General features: G+C 40.6%; 1 protein-coding gene across 1 annotated transcript in view; it reads left to right on the forward strand.

The window, feature by feature from the left end:
• The window catches only part of LOC140614379 (uncharacterized), a 46,454-nt gene extending 44,480 nt beyond the window's left edge, over positions 1-1,974 (forward strand). Inside the window, exon 7 of the mRNA XM_072793636.1 lies at positions 1,722-1,974. Within this exon, the coding sequence (XP_072649737.1) occupies positions 1,722-1,802 (81 nt within the window). The 3' untranslated portion in view covers positions 1,803-1,974. The remainder of the gene's footprint in view (positions 1-1,721) is intronic.
• Positions 1,975-21,984: the final 20,010 nt, after the last annotated feature.

The raw sequence follows: 21,984 nt of genomic DNA on the forward strand, positions 1-21,984 counted from the left end.
CACTTCAAATGTATGGAATACAGTTATAATGACTGTTTTAATGTCACTCATCTTCTAATTCTAACATCTATGTCAGTTCTGAGTTAACTTCAGTTAATTGATTATTCTCCTCATGGGTCATATTTCCCTACTCCTTTGTCTGCCTAGTAACTTTTGTTTGGATGCCAGACATTGTAAAGTTTACCTTGTTAGATGCTGGATATCTTTGTCTTCCCATAAATATTCTTGTGCTTTATTCTGGAATGTTAAGTTAGTTGGATAATTTGATCTTTTGGGGTCTTGCTTTTGTGATTTAGCCATTTTTAACCAGAGCTATTTATTTCCTGCTACTGAGGCAAGATCATTCTGAGTTTTCTACCTATAGCCCTGTGATTTATGAGCCTTCCTGTCTGGCCTGTGAACGCACTACTTTTAGCCCTGTGTGAGCACCAGGTAGTGTTCTCTAATCCTTTTAGATTTTTTCCCCCCAGCTGCAGGTAGTTTGCAGATCATTACTTGGCTGAAGGCTCAAGGAAGATCGAAGATTTCTCAGGTCTATCTGGGATCTATAGTATCTCACAGAGCACTTGTGAAAACACAGATCAAGTGTTCTTACATATATAAAGGCTTCTACCTTAGTCTGACACATAGTTGGAGCTAAATAAACATTTTTTACCTTGGTTTAGATCTCCAGATGCAAAATGACTTTAGTGGACATTTGTCTTTTTTTTTTTTTACTATCCAGCATCTGTACTTCATTCTAGTGAGGCAGAGTTTGTTTCCTAACACAGAAACTGCAAAATGCTGGACTCCTTTTTTCTAATGTCCTTGCTGCTAGGATGAAAGCCCATGACCTAGCCCTAGTCCATGACCATGATCTATACCCACACTTTTTCTATACTTTAAAGAATCAGGTCCAGGGAAGAAGCAGAGACCACACTGAGTTCCTTCTAGGGATAGGAAGAAGCAGAAGCAGTAAGAGCAGTTACCTCCATTCTTCAGGAACAACATTCCTAGTGGCCATAGTAACAATGGCCTAGCAGATGGCCCTCTGGTACCTAGCAGTATAGCAGTGGGGTCTTTGCTGGATCTATTGCATGGTGAGATTTTGAGCTTTTTTTCCAGCTCTGTAGTCTGTGCCTGGTTGTCTAGTTTTTCTAGAGATGCTGCATGCCATCCAATATTCTTCAACATTCCTACTATTAAAGTATAATGTACATGTGTATGTATATACTTATATATAAGTTTATGTGTATGTTTATATATCATGGAAGTGATGATTTTTCATAAACTGAGTTTTCATGAACTGAACACATGTTTATAACTGGTATCCAGATCAAGAAACAGAATATTACTAATGTCTTAGAAGCTTCCTCATTTCCCCCTCCAAGTTTCTACTCTCTGCCATCTAAGACAATCATAATCATGATTCAGCATCAAGAATTAGTTGTGCCTTTTTTTGTTTTTTGTTTTTTGTTTTCACTTTATACAAGTCAAATCTGCCCACATATTCTCTTGTTTATGTCCAACATTATGTTTGTGAGATTCATCCTTATTGTTTGGGTATAGTTGTTGCCTGTTCTTATTGGAATAGTAAAGCATTGCATTTTGTAAATACACTGTAATATATTTATCCATTTGTACCAGGGGTCCCCAAGACCACCCTCAGGTTCAGGGATTTGCTAGAAAGACTCACAGAACTCAGAAAAGCTGTTAAACTAACAGGTGTCTTATGGTTACAGCTGATTGAAATCAGCCAAGGGAAAAGATGGACAGAACTGAGTCCAGGCAAATCCTGCGACGGAGGAGATGCACGCAGCTAACATTGTCTTTTTGGCTCGACTCTTACAGCTGGTTGTCTCAGAGCAAAATGGCAACTCTTAATGAAAAACTGATTGTACCAGTTGCAGAAGAAGAGGCAGTGATCCCAAACAATAAGATCACTGTAGTGGGTGTTGGACAAGTCGGTATGGCATGTGCCATCAGCATTTTGGAAAAGTCTCTGGCTGATGAACTTGCCTTTGTGGATGTTTTAGAAGATAAACTCAAAGGAGAAATTATGGATCTACAGCATGGGAGCTTATTTCTTCAGACACCTAAAATTGTGGCAGATAAAGATTACTCTGTGACTGCCAATTCTAAGATTGTGGTGGTGACTGCAGGAGTCTGCCAGCAGGAGGGAGAGAGCCGCCTCAATCTGGTGCAAAGGAATGTTAATGTCTTCAAATTCATTATTCCTCAGATAGTCAAGTATAGTCCTGATTGTATCATAATTGTGGTTTCCAACCCAGTGGATATTCTTATATATGTTACCTGGAAACTAAGTAGACTACCCAAGCACCGTGTGATTGGAAGTGAGTGTATTCTGGATTCTGCTAGATTTTGCTATCTTATGGCTGAAAAACTTGGCATTCGTCCCAGCAGCTGCCATGGATGAATTTTGGGAGAACATGGCAAATCAAGTGTGGCTGTGTGGAGTAGAGTGAATGTGGCAGGTGTTTCTCTTCAGGAACTGAATCCAGAAATGGGAACAGACAACGACAGTGAAAATTCGAAGGAAGTGCATAAGATGGTGGTTGAAAGTGCCTATGAAGTCATCAAGCTAAAAGGATATATCAACTGGGCTATTGGATTAAGTATGGCTGATCTCATTGAATCCATGTAAAAATCTCTCCAGGATTCATCCAGTGTCAACAATGGTGAAGGGCATGTATGGTATTGAGAACGAAGTCTTCCTGAGTCTTCTGTGTATCCTGAACGCTCAGGGCTTAACCAGTGTGATCAGCCAGAAGTGGAAGGATGATGAGGTTGCCCAGCTCAAGAAAAGTGCAGATACCTTGTGGGACATCCAGAAAGACCTAAAAGATCTGTGACTTCCAGCTTCTAGGCTGTAGAAATTTAAAACTATGATGTGATTAACTGTGAGCCTTTAGTTTTTCACCCATATACATGGATCACAGTTTGCTTTTATCTTCCTAAATATGTGAATCTGGGCTCACAGAATCAAAGCCCATGCTTGGTTTAATGTTTGCAATATGAGCCTTGAACAAATAAAATTAACTATTGTAGTGTGAAAAAAAAAAAAATAGAACTGAGTCCGGAGGAAACCAGGCGCAAGCTTCTAGTTGTCGTCTCCTGGTAGAGTCACATGGACAGCACTTAATTTTTCCACAAGTGTGTATGACAATATATAAAAGGTAGTTTCCAATCAGGGAAGCTCATCCAACCCTTGGTGTCCAGAGTTTGTTGCTCTTTGAGGCCAGTCATGAAGGCATGTAGTGTCCCCACTGCTGACCTTAGCTACTCAGTATCTACCCCCGCACAGGTCAAAATGATAAATTGTGGCTTAAAGGCTCAAGCATATAAAAATAGATATTCACATAAATCACATTGTTAGCTTAAACTAACTGGCATAGCCCATAGCTTTAGGCATACAACGACACTCTTTTCAGGCAGGATATCACAAAAGCTCAGAGATCTTCTCTTAGGAGCTAAGCCAAAGGCAAGTGCTGAAGACTTGGGAATGTACAGCAGTTGAGAAATCCAGGCTTTCAGAGTTAATCTTTTCTGACTACCATTACAGCGGGTTTTTTGTTTTGTTTTGTTTTGTTTTTACCATTACAGTGTTGATGGGCACTTAGACAGTTTGAATTTTTAATATGAAAAGTGCTGCTATGAACATTGTTTTATGTGTTTTTGGTGAAGATTTGGGTGCATTTCCATTGGGTGGTTACTTAGGAGTGGAAATGATAGGTCATAGGATATGCATTTGTTGAGTTTTCATAGCCAAGGCCAAAATGTTTTCCAAAGTGACTATACAAATTTATACTCCCAGTATCAGTGTCCAGAACTTTTTAATGTCCTTTTTTAAAAAAAAATCATCTTATCGAGGTTCAACTGACCTACAATAAAATGCATATTAAAGTGCACAACTTGATAAATGTTGCCATATGTGTATATCCATAAAACCAGCACCACAAGCAAGATAGTGAACCTATTATTCTCCCCTAAATGTTTCCTTGGATTCCCAATATTCTCATAATGAATTTGTTTTCTCTTTAAGCTGGAGTCCATTTCTGTTGTTTACATCTGAGACTTCCTAGCTAATATAATCCCACCTTGAATTGTCTTGTATTTGTGCCCAGCTTGGTCTTCTGCATTTCTTTTCTCTTTGACAGATTCTTGCTGAGCATTTACGATGTATGGTAGACTCTATTCTTTCCCTATCTTAGTCAGTTTGGCTAGACTCCAGGTCCTCTGATTGCAGCTTTGTCCTCAAGACTCCTGCTAATTTCCACACATCTTTTTATTCTCTGTTCTCGGCAGGCTCTTCTTGAACAACCTCCTGGTCCCAGTCATTCCTGGTTGACCCAGAAGTGAACTTCCCTAGGTCAAACTCCAAGATTACCTAGATGGTAAGAGAAAGGGCCTCTTCCTCAGGTCTTCCTTAAGTTTCCTAGGCCAGTGTTATGAGTTGAATTGTGTCCTTCACAAAAAGATTTGTTGGAGTACTAACCTTTGGTGCCTCAGAGTGTGACCTTTTTTGGAGATAGGATCTTTACACAGGTAATCAAGTTAAAACATGATCATTAGGGTAGCCTATAATCCATTATAATGAGCGTTCTTATAAAAAAGGTAAGTTTGGACACAAAGAGAGAGGAGATGCTGCAGAGAGACACAGGGAGAAGATGGTCATATATAAGCCAGGGAGAAAGGCCTGGAATAAACCCTGCCCTCACAGCCCTTAGGACAAATCAACTCTGCTGACACCTTGATTGTGGACTTTTAGTCTCTGGAACATGAGGTAATACATTCCTATTGTTTAAACCACTCAGTTTGTGGTACTTTGTTATAGCAGCCCTTGTAAATTAATACAACTGAGTAAGATGCATCAGCTTTTCCTAATAATTTTCAGACTGTGAGGTGGACAGCTGAGGATCAGAGTGCTGTGGCTTTTGGAAACACGGTTGCAGGTGGAAAGAGAAGAACATGGGAGGAGCAAACTAACTCCAGATTATTTGACTTTGGCCATTCATGAGACTCTGAATGAGGCCTGGCTAAATTGCGAGGTTCTATACTCCTTGTTCTTTTCTTTCTGTTTTCTCAAATTGATAAACATGATTCATTTTTCAACAGCCATCTGTGGGAACACATGGACTCCTTCACTTAGTAGCTATTAAGATCTGTTCCATAGTCTGAGGGGGCGATTTGGGAATGTTTTTCTCCCAGGTCTTTTTCATGGGAACTTTTCCAAAGTCAGAAGATTAATATAATAAAATTTTGGTAATAAGCAGTACAGCATGTCTTGAAAACTCCCCAAAATCTTCTCATCACCTTTAATCAGGTCATATGACGAGTTACCTTAAAAGAAATGGATTTCAAGCTGAGTCCTTATTAGGACTAGATTTTGCTTTATTTGTAAAATATTGTGAAGTTCCAGAACTTTTTGTCTTGATGGTCGAACTTTTGATTAAGGAGGAAAAAGCAGGGAGAAAGAGAATGATGTAAACAGAAAATACGTTGGAAATAGTAAATGTATTCAGAACAGATAACTTATTGCCCTTCCAGTTGAACCTGGCAATAAAGGATATAATAAATGAGTCCCCTCGGGAATTTTCCATTTCAAGCGCTTCCTTTGGCTATTTTCACCCTTCGGTTTCCATCCCCATTTTTGGTCTTTAGGTCTGGATTTGAATATATTTCAGCAAAGCTGTATAAATGACCCACTTGGTTGAGCCTTGGGGGGTCAGATTCTAAATTCTGCTCAGAAGTGATTACAGTGACATCCCCTCAAGACTTTGTACTGGTGGTTGTTAATGAGTGCCTTGAGTTGCTAGAGATCAAAGATCCCCCTCTGTGTCTCTGGCTCAATTCCCCTTTCCTTCATTGCTCTGTCCACAGAAGTTGCTTTTAAAATTGAGATAAAATTCATGCTGCATAAAATTCATTATTTCAATGTTCTTAGAGTGTACATTTCAGTTGTTTTTAGCTTCTTCCAATGTTCTGCAACCACTAGCACTATCTCATTCCAGAATGCTTCCATCACCCCAAAAAGAAACCTTGCCCCCATTATCTATCACTTCCTAATTTTTCTATTCTCTATAGGTCCTGATAACTACTAATCTACTCTCTGCCTTTGTGGGTTTGCTTATTCCAGATTTTTCAGATAAATGGAATCATATAATACATGGACACTATGTCTGGATTCTTTCACTTAGCATCTTTTCATCAATGTTGTATGATGTACCAGCATTCCATTCCTTTATATAGCTGAATATTATTTCATTATATAGATAAATCTCATTTCATTCATCCATTCATCAGTTGATGGGCATTTAGGCTGTTTCTCAATTATGAATAATACTCCTATGAACATGCATGTACAAGTTTTTGTTTGGATATATGTTTTCAGTTCTTTTAGATATATACCCAGAGGTGGAACTAATGGATCATACAGTAACTCTGTTTAACTTTTTGAGGAATTGCCAAATGTTCCCAGAGTCTTTTTTTCAGGGAGAATAGGATGATAAGGTTGATTTCAGGCACACTGTAGTTGAAGGGCAGTCGAACTGTCAAAGAACAATGCCCGCCGTGAAGTTCAAAATAAAAAGGTAGTGCCCAGTTGAGATAAGGTCAAATATTTCAGTTTGGGCATTATCCACATGCAGTTAAAGCTACAAGCTCCACCTCCTTCTGCCCCCTCAAGTCTCTGAAGACTCTGAGGGTGATAACAGGTGAAAACAAGAGAATACAAGGGGACTTTCATCAGCTAAGCACATCACAACACAATTAAGTGGATAATGTCATTAGCCTCATCTTGTAGGTGGGGCACTTGAGGCTCACTGATTTTAAGCCTATGGGCTGGTTTGCATGGCTTGTATATAGCACAGCCATGATTTAAGTACTGGTAAAGACAGTAGATACAACCTGTAAAAAATTTAAGGGGTTAGAGGTAGATTTTATTTATTTATTATTTTTAAAGATTTTATTTATTTATTTGAGGGCACATACAAGGGGAAGGGGCAGAGAGAGAGGGAGAAGCAGACTCCCCACTGAGCAGGGAGCCTGATGTGGGGCTCCATCCCAGGACCTTGAGATCATGACCTGAGCCAAAGGCAGACACTTAACCAACTCAATCGCCCAGGCACCCTTAGAGGTAGATTTTTAAAAAGGGAGTACCATTAAGTGCAACATGTTGGGATAAGTGATGTATAGTGTTCCAGAATAAAATAGATTTTTTGTTCTTTGTTTTAGAAGAAGGTTTTCAATTGTGCCAACTGTTACAAAGGTGTCAAACACAAATGTATGCATATAATAGTATCTAATTATCTCATATCTGACCCAGTATACACCTCAGGATGTTTCCTATTCAGACTAATACATCCTGGACTATATGCTCCTGCCCATGTGCATTTCCCTCTGCAGAACACTGTCGAGTCTCCATTATAGACAATAAGTGCATTTCAGAAGGAGTAAAAAAAAAATCCCATTATTTACAGAGAAAACAATTTCCCCAAAACTAGAATTTCAAAGCAAAATTAGATTTTCTCATAGTAAGTTATGAAGTAGAAGTTTGAGTGCATAAGACTAAATAACTCTTAGTACTAGAAGGAAAAAGAATTATATTGCAGTGTTGAAATAAAACCGTTTTTTATGGGTAATGAGGCAGTACTCTCACCTTTCCTCAGTATTTTATATCTTTAGCTCCCCCTCCCCCCAACTTTGAGACAGTGATGGGTGGACCTGAGATTAAAGTGCCATTATTTCAGGGCACTGAAGCACAACCACATAATGGCAAGCCCCAGAAATCTCAGGCACTTGCAGCCAGTCAAGTCTTTTCAATTAGCAATCTTGATATTGTTGGGGCTAGAGTCTTTCCTTCCTTCAGATTGTTGGTTTACTTGGCACTTGAGGATGTTTTCAAGGATAAAACAAGGCTGGAGCTGGCTCATATAAAGTAGTTGTGAAGCTCTTGTATGGAAAATTTCCATGAAAAGATGAGAAAAAATTTTTGGAAAAAATAGGTAAAAATAAAATAAGTTAATGCCATAATAAGTCTATATTACAAACCAACAGAAGACTTTGCTCTTTTTGTTTGATTGTTTTGTTTTTCTGCTCAGATAAAAATAGAGTTTGATTTTTATAGAAAGGCTTCTGCTACGTGTTCATTTTCAAGTGCAAAGAGTAGGGAAGCCTCTCTGGTCCTTCTCCATGGGAATCTCATGTTTGCTGAGATGCCCTCCGAAGGATGGCTTGGTTGCTGCTGCTCCAGCTTTGCAGGTACCAATGCCTGAGAAGGTGGATTCTTTCCAAGTTAGACTGTAGAAACACAGGTCACAAGGTATAGGAGAGCATTACAGAATAGTCATTGCTGCTTGGATCCATGGCAATCAGGTGTTCTTACTTAACTCCTTGAGAGGAATATATATCCTTTCAGAAGATCTTACTATTTAGTAATTGAGTACTTACTGTGCAGATAGAGTCTAAATTGGCCCTCCACGATTTAAGTCTCCATGCCTAAAGGTGTTCAGTCATGTATAATCTTGTATAATCTTCTCCCCTTGAGTAAAAATGTGAACCGAGATTTGCTCCTAACCAATAGGATATGGTCAAGGTAATAAGACATCACTGTCGCGATTACAGCATGTTATGTAAGCCTTGTCTTGCCAGCAGACTTGCTCTAGAGACTCTTCTTGTTGGCTTAATGAAGTAAATGGCCATGGTAGAAAGCACATGTGGCAAGGATCTTGAGGCAGCCTCTGGGAGTTGAGGGCATCCTTCAGTCAATAGGCAGCAAGAAGCCAGGGCCCTGTGCCTCAATAACCACAAGTAAATAACTCTGCCAGCATTGATTGGAGGTGGATTCTTCCCCAGTTGAGCTTCCGTATGTGACCACAGCCTCACCTAACACTTTCTATGCAGGCTTGTGAGATCCTGAGCAAGGGACCTAGTGAAGCTGTGCATAGACTCCTGACCCACAGGAACTGAGGTAAAAAAAATGTGTGTTGTTTTAGTCCACTGAGTTTGTGGCAATTTGTTGTGCAACAACAGAAAACTACCATGTACACATATTATATCTTCTGATCCATAAGCTTAATTGTTAAGTTTAATAATTGTATTCTTAGTAACGCCTAAAGAGACCACACTGGTTGACTGCTTTGAGTGAGCACCACAAAGTTTCAGAATGTATAAGCAGACTCTGTCAGTGCTTTTTTCCCCTATAATTTGTTAATGGTTATGAAAAAGCTAATGTAATGGAATACTGTCCTATTTTGAATATGGCAGGGGTATTTGAATTAAACTGAACTAAAAGGGAGTGCTGTAAGAAAAAGGAAGAAGTTCATTGGAGCCTTCCCAGTTGTGGTTATGTCCTAACATTAATTGCACCTGTGTTGATTACTGTTAGTTGATTATTCAAATTCGTTCTGTTTGGTTATCTATAGATGGACTCTACCTCCTACCCAAAAGGAATTTAGAAAAGGTAAAAAGGCCTAGCATCAAGTTTGGGTAAGCATGCATCCTACAAAAAACAGAGTACATGACTCTGGGCAGCAGAGACAATCAGGTTAATATCAACATTCTCAAAGGGATTTATGTTCACTCTCCATCTCTTCTCTATCCATCCTTTTCTCCAGGGTTGTCCATCTTCTTTATCACTGGTCCTTTTTAGCCTGTGATCTATATGATTTCTTCCTTAAGGTTTCACTAGAGCTTTAACACTGACATTTGATATTTTGAACATTTTGATATATCTTCAAACTTTAAAGTATTTGATTAAATAAATAATTCTTCAGAATTATCAAGTTTATGCAATTCTTTGAGTAATTATTGAGTACCTGCATATTCAAGTTAGTATAATATTCTGATAAACACTGCATCAAGTTCAAAATGGGAGACACATTTTGACTTTAATATTATACATAGAAAGTTCAGAACTCAGTTTTTAAAGATAAAGTAAAGAAATGCTCAGGAACTCATTCATTTCACATCTGTTACGTGCTTGTACCTACAGTTATGAATGACCTGGTGTGGTTCTCATTGCATCTGCATGCCTGTGCATGCATTATCCAGATTCATTAGGAAACCACTCCAGCTAAACTTTGGGAGAAATCGTGCCCAGCATTTCAGATACAGAAGTGACCAGCGGGCAGCCCCGGTGGCGAAGTGGTTTGGCGCCGCCTGCAGCCCAGGGTGTGATCCTGGGGACCTGGGGTCTAGTCCCACGTCGGGCTCCTTGCATGGAGCCTGCTTCTCCCTCTGCTTGTGTCTCAGCCTCTCTCTCTCTCTGTGTCTCTAATGAATAAATAAATAAAATCTTAAAAACAAACAAACAAACAAACAGAAGTGACCAGCATAGGGAGAGAATGAACTATGCTTTCAAGATCACCACAAATAAGTGATTTTTTTTTTTTGAGATTTTTATTTACTTCTTCATGAGAGACACAGAGAGAGAGAGAGGCAGAGACATAGGCAGAGGGAGAAGCAGGCTCCATGCAGGGAGCCCCACGTGGGACTTGGTCTGGGACTCCAGGATCACGCCCCCTGCTGAAGGTGGGTGCTTAATTGCTGAGCCACCCAGGCATCCCAATAAGTGATCTTTAAAAAAAAAAAATATTCACTGCTTGCCACCATAGATGAGCTGATATAACTTGGGCCATGTGGACCACATCCCTTGCCACAAAAACTTCTTGGCATTCAAGAAAATTCAAGATGGGCTATCTCTGCTCCATAAGAAAGGAGTAACAAGGCCTCAGCTGTGACATTCAGGGAAGAAAATCATGGTATTATCAGTGGGAAAACCAACCTGCAGTAAGCCCAGCATGTGTTAGCTGTTGGAGCTCCCTATAGCCCATTCATCTAGTCCAGAATCTTCTTTGTAGTTGATAATGACACTATCCATTCCTAAGTCTACACATAGGTATGTGTTAGCCAGAATTTCTAATATTAACCAGGTTGTCTCTGCTGCCCAAATTCATGTACTTTTCCTTCTGTAGAATGATGGGACATCAACAACTTTTAGGATTGCTCTCCCTAACTTGATCTCAAGCTTTTTTTTCCCTCCTAAGTCCTTTTTGGGTGAGGACTAGAGTCCCATGTATTGTTTTGTTGCATTTTATTTCCATGACCGGTCAATTCCTTATCTCTACTCTATTCTTTCTCTCTCTGTTTCTCTTCTTTCTTTTTCTTTCTTTCTTTCTTTCTTTCTTTCTTTCTTTCTTTCTTTCTTTCTTTCTTTCTTTCTTTCTTTCTTTCTTCCTTCCTTCCTTCCTTCCTTCCTTCCTTCCTTCCTTCCTTCTTTTCTTTCTTTTCTTTCTTTCTTTCTTTCTTTCTTTCTTTCTTTCTTTCTTTCTTTCTTTCTCTTTCTTTTCTTTTCTTTCTTTCTTTCTTTCTTTCTTTCTTTCTTTCTTTCTTTCTTTCTTTCTTTCTTTCTTTCTTTCTTTCTTTCTTTCTTTTCTTTTCTTTCTTTCTTCTTCACATCCAGCATTATGCCCAATGCAGAGCTTGAACTCACAATGCTGAGATCAAGACCTGAGTTGATGGGATGCCCGGGTGGCTCAGCGGTTGAGCGTCTGCCTTTGGTTCAGAGCATGACCCAGAGTCCTGGGATCAAGTCACACATCGGGCTTCCTGCATGGAACCTGCTTCTCCCCCACTTGTGTCTCTGCCTCTCTCTCTCTGTGTGTGTGTGTGTGTGTGTCTCATGAACAAATAAATAAATCTTAAAAAAAAAAAAAGACCTGAGCTGATATCAAGAGTTGGATGCTTAACCAACTGAGCCACCCAAGCACTCCCTCCACTTCTGTTTTTTTTTTTTTTAAGATTATTTATTTATTTGAGAGAGAGAGAGAGAGCAGAGTGAGCAAGAACATGAGTAGGGAAAGGGAGAAGCAGACTTCTTGCTGAGCAGAGAGCCCGATGCAGAGCTAGATCTCAGGACCCTGGGATCATGACCTGAGCCACCCGGTGCCCTCCACTCCATTTAACCCTCCTTCAGCCTCAAGAATTTTCTCTTCTCTGGACCTACAGTCACCTTTGATCTTCCATATTAGGATGATTGCCTAGCTGGCTTGCTTCCCCAAGGAGAACTTTGACCAAAGGACATATAGTAACTAAGGTCTCATCTTCCTACCTGTTCAGTCAGGTGATAGACAAACCTTCCCTTTCCCAACAAAGAAGGAAATGAGATTAGAGTTCGGCACTTGGGCTATTATTTCATAAAGAGTTCAGTGCTTCAGCACAATTGCCTGATCTTTATCATTGCAATTCAATTTTCAGGATGCAGTGGAGAGAAAAATATGTTCAAGTTATCTTCCTCTTTGTACAAGAACATCCAACAAGAACCTCCTCCTCCCAACTCCCAGAAGAGAACAACAGCCACTACAACTACAGTACGCCATCAGAAATATCAAGATGAGTCCCTTCAGTTTCAAGACTTGACAGCTTTGTGTTTTTTTAGTCACGGGGAGTTGACCTGACTTTTCTTTTTCTGATAGCTTTCCACAGGGCTCTGCAGAATAGCTTTTGCTTTGATTACCCAGTGATTTACAGCCCTTCTCATCTGCTTCTCATATCTCGTTTTTCCAGAGTATAGGAAGCTCTCTTCTTACCCTGTTGCCTCAAAGCAATTTTCCTTATCATCTTCCAGAAGCCCAAGGCCCATCCTTTATGTACTTCTGATTCTCCTAAAATAATGATTCTTTCTTTCTTTCTTTCTTTCTTTCTTTCTTTCTTTCTTTCTTTCTTTCTTTTCTTTCATTCATCTTTTCTTTCTTTCTTCTTTCTTTCTTTTCTTTCTTTCTTTCTTTCTTTCTTTCTTTCTTTCTTTCTTTCTTTCTTTCTTTCTTTCTTTCTTTCTTTCTTTCTTTTTCTTTCTTCCTTTCTTCCTAGCATCACTGTTTTCATCATGGGGCAGATTTCATGCAAACAGAACTCTAATACTGATTCTTTCACAGAGGAAAAAAATAGTGCTTTCTTTGTCTCATATTTGCCTGGCTAGGCATTTGCAATTGTTCTTGTGAATTACAGAGCTTTGTGGGGAGAGTCATTTTACCATTCTTGATATGTCTGAAAAATAGTATGCCAACATTTAAATATAGGGATATGTTAGGGCTTCTCCCAGAAGCAAAGCTGAGAGAAAGATTGAGTGCACATAGTTTATTCTGTGATGGTGGGTGATGTGGACAGAAGAGGGTGTGTGTTTGTCCAATAAGGAAGAAAAGGCAGTATATAAAGGGTACACTACTAAAGCAGCTATCATCATGTGCAATTGAAGTTCAATCCTGTGAAAATGTTTTGGAAAGTGGTGTCAAATGTATACTTCATTGTGATCCTATGAAAGGCAAGGGAGCTGGGATATTTATACATTCATGCTCACTATTACCCAGGTGCTTTGAGCCTGCCTTGCATGCAGGCAAGATGGGTTCCAAATGCCCAAGGGCAGACTTCTGACAAAGTTGTAGGTTCTGGCTGTTGGAAAGCAGGATGGTCCACATAGAAGTGAGGAGATATGAAGGGGGACACTGGTATATCTGCTGTAGGGGACCAAAGGCCAGAGCTTGGAAGAATGAATTCATCCCATCACCTTGCTGATTAGCGAGGAATCTGAAAGTCACAGTGGTGGTAGACTAGGCTGTGGTTCCAAAGTTCTCCAAAAACAAGTGGCTCAGCTTAGCAAGTGATCAGTACAGTAGACATTTGCCTTTCTCCTGGTTTCCCAGCCACCCTCCCCACCCCAATCTTTCCTGTTTGGGGGAGCTCTACATCATTAAGTTACTTGGTAAAATACTCTAATTCTAGAGGCCAAAAGAGCTGAATAAAGTTTTCTTTCCTTGTTTCCTTGTAGCCAGAGTATGGGTAGGTGATCAAGCCTCAGCTATTCAGGGATTCCTGCCTGGGACTTTTTTTTGTCAGTCTGGGCTGCTCTAAGAAAGAACCATAGACTAGGTGGCTTATAAACAACAGATTTTTATTTCTCATGGTTCTGGAAGCTGAAAGTCCAAGCATGAGCTTGGATTCCAGTGAGAACCCTCTTCTGGGTTGCAAACTACTGTCTTCTTGTGTCCTTACAAGGCAGGAAGTGGGTGGGAGAGCTCTTGGGGTGCTTTTTTAAGGATACCCATCCCATTCATGAGGGCTCTACCCTCATGATCTAATCACCTGCCAAAGGCCTCATCTCCTTTTTTTTTTTTTTTTTAATATTTTTTTCTTTATTTATTTATGATAGTCACACACAGAGAGAGAGAGAGGCAGAGACACAGGCAGAGACACAGGCAGAGGGAGAAGCAGGCTCCATGCAGGGAGCCCGACGTGGGATTCGATCCCGGGTCTCCAGGATCGCGCCCTGGGCCAAAGGCAGGCGCCAAACCACTGCGCCACCCAGGGATCCCAAGGCCTCATCTCCTAGTACCATCACACTGGGAATTAAAATTTTGATATACAAATCACATTCAGTTCATTATAGACTTGTAATCCTCCAGGAGTAAAACAAAGATGCAGAAAGGGGAGAGCTGTTCTTGATGGCGCTGTTGGGATGCTTGAACAGAGGAATCAATGGTAGCAGCCTAACAGCAGTGGTGCAAACATGAGCTGGGCCCCCACTGCTACCCCAACCTAACTTCCTTGATTTGAGCATGCACCTCTAAGAAACTTATTTTCTGTTTCACTTCACATGTGCTGATTTCTATCATCTGCAGCTAAGAAAAACTGGTCTTTAGAGAATACAGAAGTTTGAATTCAGGCAATGTCCTGCTTTGTGCAGAGCACTTCTCTATGATCTAGAGGGGAGGTGGAGAGAAATAAGGGCAATAAATGATAAGGGTTCAGCCTTCAACAAGTTCACAATCTAACTGGACAGATAAGAAGGCGTAAGATCATGTGAAAAACCTGAAACATATACACACATCTTGTTTACATGTGTTATCTTTTACTCAATTATCTTTTATGTACTTCAGATCATTTATCCTTGATAAATGGAAGATGTGATTCCCTAGGTTTTGCAAAGGAAGAATTTGAGGAATGGAGGAGCTAAGTAATATTCCTATAATGCTACTGTTGGGACATGGGCAAAATTGAGACTAAAATGCCATTGTGTCCTCTCTGCCATGTGCCCTTCCCTTTAGAGTTCTGTTTAGGAATACCATGGGCAAAGGTCTACAGCAGGGGTTGGCAAACTATGGCTCACATCCTGCCGGCCAATTCTCTCATAAATAACATTTCATTGGAACAGAGCCACATCCATTTGCTCAAGTATTATCTAAGGCTGCTTTTGAGTTATGGTCAGCAGTGTTGAGTAGTTGGAATGCATACCATGTTTAGGCTTTAGCAGGCCTAAAATATTTACTATCTTGTTCTTTATAGAGAAAATTTGCCAACCCCCTAGTGCATAGTTATAAATAATTTAGCTTCTCTGAATTAAGCTTCTAGGAGTCCCCTACCTAGAGTCATTTGTTCTGTACTGTCCTACAGACATTAATGACTACACAATAAACAAATCTAGGTCAAAGCAATAGCTGTAATAATAATAGTATTAACAACAACGGTCATTAATGAGGATTCCCTATGTTCAGGCTCTGTGAGGAAAGCTTTTACTAACATACTTCTACTAGCCTGATTCCAAGTTCAAAGAGGTTAAGTAAATTGTGCAGGAGCAGAGGGCAGGTGGCAAGTGGCATAGCTGCATTTATCCTTTTATCCTACATATCTGTCTCCAGAGGCTGAGGTCTTAACCACCACACTTTACTATGTTGCCCTTCATCCATCATAGAGAGTGAAAGCCAGGAAAAAGAAGGACCCCCTCATGAAATTGGTGCTAATGAGACAGTGGATGTCAGGTTGCCCAGAGCAACTTAATTTGTGATGGGCACTCTACCTCCCAAGTTGTCAAGGTAACTATCAGTGTCACTTTCTGTTTCCTCAATGAAACATGTTGATAAACCATTCAAGATAGTATTATAGTAGACACCTCACAAAGAGGAAATAGTACCCAAAGCTTCTAGTCCCACTTATGTTTGATTTTTGAGTTTCTGAATTTGGATATTCTCTGATATTTTGAATGACCAACCATCCAAGCCTTTACAACTTCAAAAGTAAGATGGAGAGTACCCCTGCTCTTCCCACACTGGCACAGCAAGGGAGTGATTAGGAGCCCTCTTAAAGGGTTTAAAATAAGTCTGCCTTGTCTTCAAATACCACTAACACAGTGCCAAGCTTTGTTGGGAGCTTCCAGGTGGTTTATGAAGTGGTACCCAGGTCCTACCTCATTCCCTTGGCTTTAGCTGTCACCTGCCTTCTGTAAGTAGGTTACTCGTGCTCCACCAGAAAGCTCAACCTTATTGACCCTGGGTGTCAGATAGCCAAGGATGTAAGCAGGATGAAAGCCCTCACTGCAACTCATATATCCTGGACCTTGGCATTGGTTGCCCTTAGATTTTGAATCCCAGTTCTCCACAGAATCCCAATCCCACAGAACTCCAATGTTAGTCTTAAGAATTGAAATTGTGGTCAGTAGCCTGGGAACTGTCAAGGAACCTCGCACTCCTCTTAGCATCGTCTGTGCCTGGCCTGTTGCTGGGGGACAGGGTATATAACCAGGAAAATACGTAGTAGACCACTGTATCAGCCTCAGGGGGAGCTGAATCAGAAGGACAGCTGGCAGTGTTGTCCTTCATTCATGCATAAATTCCCCTGGGCCCAGGAAGGAACTCAGCTCCTGCAATCTAGCTAGGGCTGTGGGTCTCATTTTCCTGCTCTGGTCTGGCCACAGCTCACATAACTACCTGCCTATCAGATTTTTCAGCATCACTCATTTGGAATTCCAATTCAGGGTCTTACCCATCCATGAGGACCCAACCCTTTCCTCTTGGATTTTCAGTGCTGACCATTGGCTGTTGGGTGTTTTGGTCACCATGCTTTGCTCTTTGCTGCACTTCTATAGTTGGCCCAAAGAGTAAGGCCATTTCCCCTATTTATTTTTTATTTTTATTTTTTAAGTAATCTCTGCATCCAACAGGGGGTTCAAACTCAGGACTCTGAGATCAAGAGTTGCATGTTCTACCAACTAAGCCAGCCAGGGGCCCCAAGGCCATTTCCTCTAAATGCCTGTCCAGCTATGTGGTGTGTCTAGTAGGACCACATACTCAGAAAAACAAGATGACTAATACTATAATAAAATAACTACTATTTTAGTAGGTTTTATCATCCCCATTTTAAAAATGAAGAAACTAAGACTTAGAAAAAGAAACCAAACTTGTTCTGGATTATCATATTAACTTTTTATTGCTGTATAGCAAATTATCACAGACTTACTGCCTTAAAATAACACACATTAATTACCTCAAAGTTCCTGTGGGAGGTGTCTGGGCACAAACATGGTTTGATATTCTGCTCAGGGTCTCACAAGGGTGTCAAAAGCTGTCAGATGGGTTACATTCTTGTCTAGGTGCTTGACAGAGGAAAAATCCACTCCCAAGCTCATTCACATCGTTGACAAAATTCATTTCCTTGTAGCTCTATGACTGAGGGCCCAGCTTCTTATTGGCTATCAGCTTAAAGCCACCCTTACTCAAGGCTACCCACACTTCCCTGCCACATGGCCTGCTTTATAAATAGTTCATGCGGCCGTTTGTTTTTTCAAGGCTAAAATAATCCTTCACTCCAGTCTGCTAAGATGAGGTCTTATCTACAGGAACATAATCATGGGAGTGACATCACTTCACCTTTGCTATGTAATGTAACATAATTGCAGTAGTGACATCCCATCTCATTTGCCATATTTGATAGGTTAGAAGCAGGTCCTGTATTCCAACTGCCCTCAAGGGGAGAGGATTGTACCAGGATATAATTCATTGGTGGTCACTTTGGGGTGTGTCTGTCACAATTTCAAAGCTGCTAAGCAGTGGATCAGGTGACAGAATTATCTCCCTGCAGCCCTGGTTCCATTCTTTCTCATCTGCCCCTCTTGTCATGTGAAATTGTCCTGTCTTATGAGTCTTGAGTTCTAAAGATTGGAGACACCTTTGACATTGCCCTCAAAGTCATCCTCAGTTTTTTGATCAAATCATTTCAGTTTTTCGAAGCAAACCATCTATTTATTTATTTTTTTTAAAGATTTTCTTTATTTGAGAGAGAGAGAGAGAACACGAGTGAGGGAAGGAGCAGTGAGAGAAGCAGACTCCCCGCTGAACAGGGAGCCTGACATGGGGCTCCAACACAGGACCCTGGGATCATGACCTGAGCTGAAGGCAGATAGATACTTAACCGACTGAGCTACCCAGGCACCCTCAATCTAAACCATCTTGAAGAGGGCTTGAAATAGGCCTGCTTGTTTTGGGATGTCATTACACAGTACTCAGTCTTGTTGGGAGATTGCAGGTGGTTTATGAAACTAAAATAACCAGCAGAGTTCTTGGAACAAACCTGAGCAGACATACTGTATAAACTCACTACTAGGGATCCCTGGGTGGCGCAGCGGTTTAGCGCCTGCCTTTGGCCCAGGGCGCGATCCTGGAGACCCGGGATCGAATCCCACATCGGGCTCCCGGTGCGTGGAGCCTGCTTCTCCCTCTGCCTGTGTCTCTGCCTGTGTCTCTCACTGTGTGCCTATCATAAATAAATTAATTAATTAAAAAAAATAAACTCACTACTATATTCCATGGGGCTGAGTTCTATTTCTCCCAAGTACAACTTCTGTAAACATGCAAACAAAGACTTAAATATCCAAAGAAGAAGACCTAATGCTATTTTTCAATTTAAATCAATTCAGAAATATTCATATCTGGATAGAATTTAAATTCTGTTCTCAATGAAATGCAAAAGAGAGGCTGAGAGCCATAGCCTCCCTGTAGAAAATTGTCAGTGCATTAGACACTTTTTTCTTATGGTGTCACATCACCCTTTTATTTCTGGGGAGACAGACCCTGTCAACAATTGCATAGCCTTGTCATAGAGGTTGCCATTTTTCTGTGGATGTGCCTGATTTCTTGGCCCTCCTATATTTTAATTTTCCAAACAGTGGTACAGTGGAGATCTGATGTGGTGAGCAGACTCCACAGAGAGTTTTGTATTAGTTTGTGATGAAAAAACACTCTGCAGAAACATAAAGAGTGTTCTACTCCTGTGTCTGAGATAGATTCAAAGTTCATTCAAAATCATAAAAAAGTCTCAAAAAGGCAATAGCTACACAAACTGGTCTTGTTAGAGAATCAGGATTGCTTTAGTAGGCATACTAAAGTTTTTTTTTTTTTTATCACAAATAAGTTAGGTTTCCCAAATACAATTTTTAAATATGCTGACACATTGTTTGGTGCCTCCATCAATCATAGCAGAATACTGTCACAATGAAGAAAGAGCATGGGGAAAGCAAGGAATTTGGCTGAACTGAATTTATGAAAGTGCTGTGGAAACAGATAACCAACAGTGCATGCGAAGCTCAAGTCTTAAAATGCATTGTGTATATAAGAGAAGACAAGATATTTACATTTTGCCACCCAAACTTTAGAAAATACTTGTCACTGACAAAAATGTATTGCTTTTTGAATTGCTTTTGAATTGGAGGAAATATTTAAACAAGTTAAGCCAAGGAAATAAATGACAAAATAATATATGGTATCTTACAAAACTAGAAACTCCCATACAGAAGGGAGATTGGAGACTAGTCAGTGGGAAGTTGCTATTATATTGACCTCCTGCCATTCCTTTATGACGCAGACCAGTCAGAAATTATAGGAGTTCTTTTGGAAAGTGTTCCTGATTCCTACAGTCTTTTGTTTTCTGAACTCACTGGAGTCAAGACAGGGTTTGTCTGATTGCTCAGAGAGAGAGAGAGACACAGAGGCAGCAATGGGTGGTGGGAGGAAGGATCCAGATGTGGAGAAATTTAGACCCAGTCATAGATTGGGCACCAGGTGAGGGCTGGGTGGAGTTGGAAAAATCCTCTAGCCTCACCCCATCCCACCCTTGGGCCAACACCTGAGAAAAGTTGGAAGACAAAAAGAAGGAAAAAAGGTGAAATTGGTAATTACATGATCCCTTAGTATACCTTCTGATATAATAAAAAATTAAGTTGAAGCAATGAAATCATTTAAATGTCTCATGTAAGTCTAGAGGGAGGAGATTCCAGAGTTTGTTCAGCTTCTCAAAATGAGTTAGCACTGAATTCTCTTGGCGTTCTCTTCCAGCTGCAAGATGGCAGCTGCTGCTCCAGCCAACACCTCCTCATGGCACCCAGGGTAGAGATGAGGGGAAGGGATGTGCACAAACAGTAAAAGAGGTGAGTCTCACAAAAGAAGTGTGGAGCCCGACACACACAGCAGAACTGGAAATGGAATATTCTTTTTAAAACAGAGATTTAAAGAGGATGAGAGGAAGGAAGGAGAGAAAGGGAGAGCAGTGTACAAATTCTAGTGAAATACTATTCCCTTGATAGAGCATTGTTTAGAGGAAGCAAAAGAAAAACCAATCACATGCAATTTCCTCCCAATTCAAAAATCTGGATTTATAAAAAACTTGGAAAGCGGCCAGAATGAGCTGACAGGATTGCAGTTAAGGCGTGTCATCAGAGCACTGAGTAAAAGCTACACAATGGCTCAATTCAAACGCTTTAAAAGTAAAAGGGATTTCACTCCCATTATCTAGGCTTTCAGTAGAACCAAAAATTTCAATTCACAAAGGCTCACAGTTTAATTCCACACTGTGGTGCTTGTCAGAGTTTCCCTTCCCCTGACATTTATTTTCTTCTTCCTTGTTAGAGCAATGCCATACTTCTCAGCCGTATTTTTTTCATTCTCATTTTAGGCCTCAACTTCTTTTTTTTGTTGTTGTTTTCTCCTCTCTGGTTCAGTGTTGATGCTGGCTCACTTTTCTCGGAAACAAATTGTTTCGGTGTGAGTACAAATTTAGACCTATCCCCAGGAACGTTGTTATCAGGAAGAGAATCCTGGCAGGCAGCTGTGGCCTGCGTGCTTTTAAAAAAATCTCCACAGGTTTGCATATCAGAACTGACGGGCAGAGGTGACGATAGATGAGCTTTCAGAGAGGTAGTAGAGTGTGACAAATAAGAGAACAGATTCTGGATTCAGACTATCCTGGTTTAACCCCCAGCCTTAACATCTATTCCTTGTGTGATGTTGGAAACTATGAAATTACAGTGCCTTGGTTTCCTCATCTGTAAAGTGGGAATGATGTTAATGCGTACCTCATAGTGTTATTGTGAGGATTAAATGAGTTCACGTCTCTAGAATCCAACTACTTGCCCCCTCCGTCACTACCTATCATTGGTGTCCGAGCCACCATCCTCTCTATGGGTTCCAGCCTTCTAACTAGTCTCCCTGTCTCTACCTTTGCCCTTCAATGCCATGGTCTATTTCCCAACACAGCAGAATAGACTTATCCTTTGAAAATAAAAGTCAAATGTAATGCCAATCTTTTGCTCTCTACCCTATAAGAGCTCCCCATCTTCCTTACTTGAAAGACAAAAGGGTCTACAGTGGCTTAAAAGACCCTACATGAGTTGGCCTTTCATTACCTCTCTGACCTCATTTCCTACGAGCCTTCCCTTTCCTCACCCTGTTCCAGCCACACCGTTCTTGTAGTTCCTTGAACATACCAGGTGATCTTACGGGTTTGCTCTGGCTCTTCCCTCTGCCAGGATGTTCTTCCTTCAGATATATGCATGGCCCAGGCCATTATCTCCTCTCCTTTTTCTCACCAGCTTTATTGAGGTATAATTTGCATCAAATTCACCTGTTTTAAACGCACACATCAATGGTTTAAAGTATATTTAGGGCACCTGGGTGGCTCTGTGGTTGAGCATCTGACTTTGGCTCAGGTCGTGATCCTGGCATCCTGGGATCAAGTCCCGGGTCAGGCTCCCTGGAGGGAGCCTGCTTCTCTGCCTAAGTCTCTGCCTCTGTCTCTACCTTTCTCTCTGTGTCTCTTATGAATAAATAAATAAATGATCTTTTAAAAAAATTAAAATATATTTAGAGACGTGCAACTATCACTCCCTTG

Source organism: Canis lupus, chromosome 22, assembly GCF_048164855.1.
Source record: "Canis lupus baileyi chromosome 22, mCanLup2.hap1, whole genome shotgun sequence".
NCBI classification, from domain to species: domain Eukaryota; kingdom Metazoa; phylum Chordata; class Mammalia; order Carnivora; family Canidae; genus Canis; species Canis lupus.